Source organism: Wyeomyia smithii, chromosome 3, assembly GCF_029784165.1.
Source record: "Wyeomyia smithii strain HCP4-BCI-WySm-NY-G18 chromosome 3, ASM2978416v1, whole genome shotgun sequence".
Lineage (NCBI taxonomy): Eukaryota > Metazoa > Arthropoda > Insecta > Diptera > Culicidae > Wyeomyia > Wyeomyia smithii.
Window position 1 is genome coordinate 218,996,622 of NC_073696.1, and position 5,889 is coordinate 219,002,510.

Here is a 5,889-nt window from a genome sequence, read left to right on the forward strand (position 1 = left end):
TTTTTCTCGATTTGATGCCTATGGCATATTAGCCAATTTTTGAATTATGGGCAGTTCTAGTCAGATTAATTTTTATACACATGTAGAATCAAGTACACAAAATCTTGAAATCGATCAGTTAGTTGTCATTCACTAGAACGATCGAAATTACAGTGTCTACTCTCCGAAATAATAGTGCTTTACATTCCTTGGCTCGTTCAATAACAACATTCTATGTAACTTTTTGTAGGAATACCCTCTTTTGTTTATTGTGGTTCGTTTTAAATTTACACAGTAAGTTCAGTTTACCTAGATCCTGGATGGGTACAGCATCTGCAATTTAAAAAACGGTTTAATCAATCGTTACTTTGCCCGTCAATTTGAGCTACTTACAATACGAATGCGATGTCCCATAGCGTGTCCGGGCAGGTTAGTCTTGAAACGGGCTCTCACACTGCCACTGTTACCATGCGAACGGGTAATTTTGCCCCAGATAGCGCGAATGTTAGACTTCTTTTCAGCGGCTCCAGGTGCGTTACGTTTCGCCTTTCCTCGGTACACATACACACATCGCTTGCCGATGTAGAACAGAGCGTTCTTGCGATTGCGACATCCTTCTACCTTTAGGATAGCATGGTTCTCATGCTGATTGCGCAGACCTCGCTTGTATCCGGTGAAGACAGCCTTAGCCCACAGACGTCCAAAACTTTTCTTCTGGTACGGCAGGGCAGCCTTGGCAGTGCGCTGTCCTTTCGGTTTATGGGTACGGGCCAAAATAGCTTCCTTGGTTTGCGACTTCTTGACGCCCTTAACCGCGATGGGAGCTGCTTTTGCTCCTTTGGCAGCCTTATCGCCACCCTTCTTGGCTGCTGGTTTCTTAGCTGTATCGGCCATTGCGATCTAGCTAAAAAAAAAAAGAATGTTATTAATATGGGTCAACGAAATTTAGTTTACATGTTTCAAATATTCTGAAGATTAATTTAAAAAATAATGAATTTAACAAAAAAAAAGCTGCTTAATTTTTCTTAAAGTTCTCAGAAACGTTAATTTCATTTGAATATCAAAAGAATTGTTCACAAATGAAAAATAACTAAAATTTGTTCCACTAGGTTCCGTTTGTTTTCTCTCGCCGATCTCGACGAGCTGTCAACAATAGTAGTTTGAGGCCTTTTTTCGAACAATTTTGAAGTTGGAAACTGGAATACTTTATTCTACACAACGCGCAAAACACCTAATAATCGTCCAGCGCAAAAACTAAATTAATAATTTCCTAACATCACTGATTTTTTTGAAAAATTATCGCAATACCTTCAATGAAATGTGTCTACTAGCATACACGATGCCGGAAAAAGAGAGAGAACGTCATCCATCTGTCAAACACTATTTCTGTTGCAGTCATTTCCGCCTTTCGTATGAACTTATCTAGATAAGTGACATGCAGCAAAAGTTTTACCGAACGTTTAACAAAAGACGTCATCTTTTCATGCCCCAAAATCTCTGGGACTACGGTGGGTTCGAAATGGGAACGACCTAAAATATGTCACATCCAAACCCAGTAAAATAGCATGAGGGTATTTAAAACCTGCGTTTTTTAGCTAAATTATTGCCAAACATGTGAAAAGAGCTTATGTTCCATATGTAAACAAGCCAATATTTCACGTTTTTTAATAAATACGAACCTATTCCACCCGTACAAATAAAAATGTTTGATTTAAAAAAAAATCTGTTCAAAAAATCTTATATGTACGAATAGATTACTCTTGTAATAATCAAAAAACGAGAAATCTTGGCTATTTTACTTATGGCACATGGGCCCTATTTGGTGAGAACTATCCAACTTTCCACGAGCGGTAATGGCGGACAGTGCACGCGGGCCATTTCGTTGTTCTCTGTGGGTCAGGGACGAAGAAAACGTCGAAATGGGCTTCGTTCATTGTCCACATTACCGCTCGTGGAAATCTGGATATCCCAACATCTTAGAAATAATTATTTCAAATAATCAAGTCTTTTTTACAATTAGTGGGCACCTTAAATTATTAATTAGTGACGCCAATTGTCGGCTAGTGCTTTAGCAATCTCGCTATTTGTTGAGCTGGGTAGCGAGCTATTAACGTCGTTACATTAAAAGCAAAGCCTCTGTGCTACATTCCGATTCGGAACTTTACCTTCGCAGCCGACTGTTTAATACCCCGTTCACACTACACCGCATATCACCTGATATCAGGCGATTCGTGCTATCGCGGATATCATGTTCGAAAACCAATAATAACCACATTTCCAGCAGTTGGCAACACGGCCAACATTTGATGCAACCCTACAAATTTCGAAATTCGAGTTACATGCGAAAAAAAAAGGAAGGAAATATTTTTTCTACTTTCATCCCGCACATGTTTACAATTGCATATGAGAGTTCACGTTGGTACGAGCCAACTCACTGACATCTCTATCCTAATCCCATTGCTCTTGTTGTCCTGTTTTAGCTTTGACCTGTTTTTGTTTTCTTCTCTTTTCAATTACCAAAGCAATGTGAACGCTCGAGGTGATATCCGATATCATCTGGCGATATCAGGTGATATCCGGCGTAGTCTGAACAAGGCATAAGTGTACAGGACAATCACGGGGCTAGCGCTACGATCCTACTGACACTAACAGTCTCTCTCGAGCCGGGACTCGAACCTACAACGGCTGGCTTGTTAGGCCAGCATTGTACCTCGAGACCATCTGGGGGTCGTCACATTACTTTCCTTAAAACGCTATTCGTTAATTGGCTAAATTTGCAGAGATAAGGTAAAAAACTTCATATAAAAACTGAGCGAAACGTGATTCACTGACGGCGTGCATGAGATGCTACAAATGATCGAGAGTTATTTCTAGAATATATGTTTTTTCCAAACAAAGTTTAATAGTATTAATACTGTCTTCAATTCAACAAGTACTAATCTGTCTTTTTATCGTAAAATAGAGCTCGAGTTGTCGTACCAGCCCCAGCTAGGGGATATTATTCGATGTTTCGTGATATATTCTCATAATTACCGTTTATTTGTTACATTGACATCACACCGACGATAATTTGACGCCCAGAAATTTGAATATGGATAGAGCGACGCCCAAAAATGCAACGATAAATGCTTTGTAATATTGAATATTGGTAACATTTCGCCATATACAGCCCTTCAGATGAGCATCAGTAAAATCACAATAATTTTTTGATTACACACTTAACGTTCTGGAACACTGTCATTTAAAATATATTAGCTATCGAATTTTCAGTGTGAAAACACCTTTCAGCTGTGTTAACAGAAGAATGACTTATTCACACTGTCGCAGATAGCACAGAGATGCGATCAGCATCATATCCGAAATAAAAAAAAACAAAAAATCGAGCAACAAATCTCGCCAAACATGTGAAAAGGGCCATGTGCCATATGTAAACAAGCCACAATTTCACGTTTTTTGACGAATACAAGCTTAATCCGCCCATACAAATAAGATTTGCTGATTGAAAACAACTTCTTTTATCAACAAATCTTATTTGTATGGGCGGATTAAGCTTGTATTCGTCAAAAAACGTGAAATTGTGGCTTGTTTACATATGGCACATGGGCCCTTTTCACATGTTTGGCGAGAAATTGTCTTTTTGAGGATAAATTAAGTACTCAATGGGCGATTAAAATGACTGTTCGACTGACAGCTGGCGCTGCAGTAAAAATGATGATGATGATTTGTAGGCAGCATTTTAACCAATCAAGATTTTTTTTTTGCAGTGAGTTATCACAAGTTTATGTAGCGGGAAACTTTAAAAATTTAGATTTTATTCATTAAACGGTAGATTTAAACTAAGGAAATGCAATTCCAACACGCTATGTACCTACCAAATCCTGTCAAAACATAACCTCAATTAGAAACTAAACCGGATCTCATATATTTGCAATTTCATATGTATTTTCTCGACAGAAGCAGTCTATTAGATGCTGCTGAAAGTTTCTAACCAACTGTTTTCTTCTTGACGCCAAGAACATCCATTTTACGCAAATATCGCACGAAAAACAGTTTCCTGTGGGTATCAGCCTTGGCTAAAAATTAAATCTATCATCAATATTCTAGTTCCGAATTTCAAATCCAGAAGTCGCACGGTCGTTTTTACTTTTGCATTAAATCGCCAATAGGGGGTTTTAATTTAAAAAATACCTGCTTTTTCTTACACTAATCGATAACTGACCTTTCAGTAGGCATTACGTAATTTGTCTTAGATCTCTACGAGTTTTCTTTGATTTTAAAATTGATAAATTATAAAAAGCAAAGCCTTGGTGCTACATTCCGATTCGGAACTTGACTTTCTGTTTGTTATACACAGACTTCGCTGCCAACTGTTTAGTGTACAGGACAATTGCGGGGCTAGCGCTGCGATCCTACTGACACTAACAGTCTCTCCCGAGCCGAGACTCGAACCTACGACGACTGGCCTGTTGGGCCAGCGTCGTACCTCGAGACTATCTGGGAGATCTAAAGCAAAGTTTACAGTTTCAAGCGACGTGAAAAACTTGACAAGTGAAAAAGCGTAAATTTTCGCTTGCGAAATCTGTCGGGAAAACCCGTTTGTGGAACAGACAGGTATTTCACCACTCGGTCAACATTGTTACGTAACATTATATAGATTGTTACGTAACAGTGTTACGATGTTATGTTAGTTTAACGTTAACTGGAAGTATGTGAAAGGTTTCTATTTCCCGCTTTTTTACATAACATTGTAACATTACAATGTTACATTGGAGTAACAGAGCTGTAACATTGTAGTTATATTGAAGCAATGTAACCTTATGTAACATTATTATTTTTGTTACGTAACAATACTTATATTGATGTTTTGTTTATGTAACGATATTAATGTAGCTATTATGTAAATTAATAGGTTATTTCCTGCTTTTAATGTAACATTATACAGGCCCTATCCGATTTTGGCAACACGTCCAAATTGAAATTTTTTATGATGCCTACCGGACTAAAGAGAAAATTCAAGAGCCAATTATATAGCCAATCCGAACAGTGTTGTCCAATGCCTACCGGACTGAAGCGAAAATACAATTCAACGCTTGGATGGTTGCTGGTGGCAACACGTCCAAAGTTTTTATGTTGCCAAAATAGAGCCGTGCCAAAAACGAAACGTGCCAAGATCGAACAGGGCCTGTATATAAATTTTGTTGAGTTTTTAATCATTTCTGCAAAATACTAAAACATAGACATGTCAGACCAAATCAATAACCTTTAGTACCTAATTGAATTAACCCTTCATAAGGCAGTGGCAACTATATTGCCACCAACAACTTTCGTTTTTTTCTGCTTCATAATTACGAGTTATGATCAGTGATCAGAAATAAACAATAAAATTCAATGACATTTTTTAGCCTCGGCCCGTTAAAGGGTTAGGTAAACTTTTCGGCGGTCTAAATAGGCGATTTGAAAATGAAAAACCCCTTCTCTTAAAAATTCGCGAGAATTCCGAAAACCGCGTAAGTAAAAAAAATCGTGTAAAAAGACCGTGAATATTCTTTATACTACACTACTTATTCCCTTGTATATTTTAATTGTTCCTGCGGCCTTATTTCACTGCCGACTGCCGACTACCGACTGGCAATGAACATCCATCGCAAGAGGGATAGATCTAAAACCTAAGAGTATTACACACGATTTCACTTAGCTGTTCAGTTTCATTCGTTTAGGGTGAAGTCCCGGTTAGTAAAAGTTGGCACTCGAGGTGCACCAACAGAACTATCTTGCGACTATTTGCATGTCGCATCACCAGCAGCAACTGAAGCCACGTTGGTAATTGGCGCAAGCGAAATGAAGAATGCACTATGCTTGGGATGGGAATACTATCAGTAACTACTTATAGTTATAAGTAAGGAAAAATAT

General features: G+C 38.2%; 1 protein-coding gene across 2 annotated transcripts; it reads right to left on the reverse strand.

Annotated features, from left to right (window-relative positions):
* Positions 1 to 209: 209 nt before the first annotated feature.
* LOC129727985 (60S ribosomal protein L35a) lies at positions 210 to 1,358 on the reverse strand. Of its 2 annotated transcripts, none has more exons than XM_055686316.1 (3): positions 1,288 to 1,358; positions 373 to 883; positions 210 to 312 (listed from the first exon to the last, which is right to left on the reverse strand). In XM_055686316.1, exons 2-3 carry the CDS (start codon positions 871 to 873, stop codon positions 289 to 291), a joined length of 525 nt encoding a protein of 174 aa, XP_055542291.1. In that variant the 5' UTR covers positions 874 to 883; positions 1,288 to 1,358; the 3' UTR covers positions 210 to 288. The 2 variants fall into 2 exon arrangements, with proteins under 2 accessions (XP_055542291.1, XP_055542292.1); XM_055686317.1 differs by having other exon boundaries at positions 373 to 879; positions 1,288 to 1,341.
* Between the last annotated feature and the right edge of the window lie 4,531 nt (positions 1,359 to 5,889).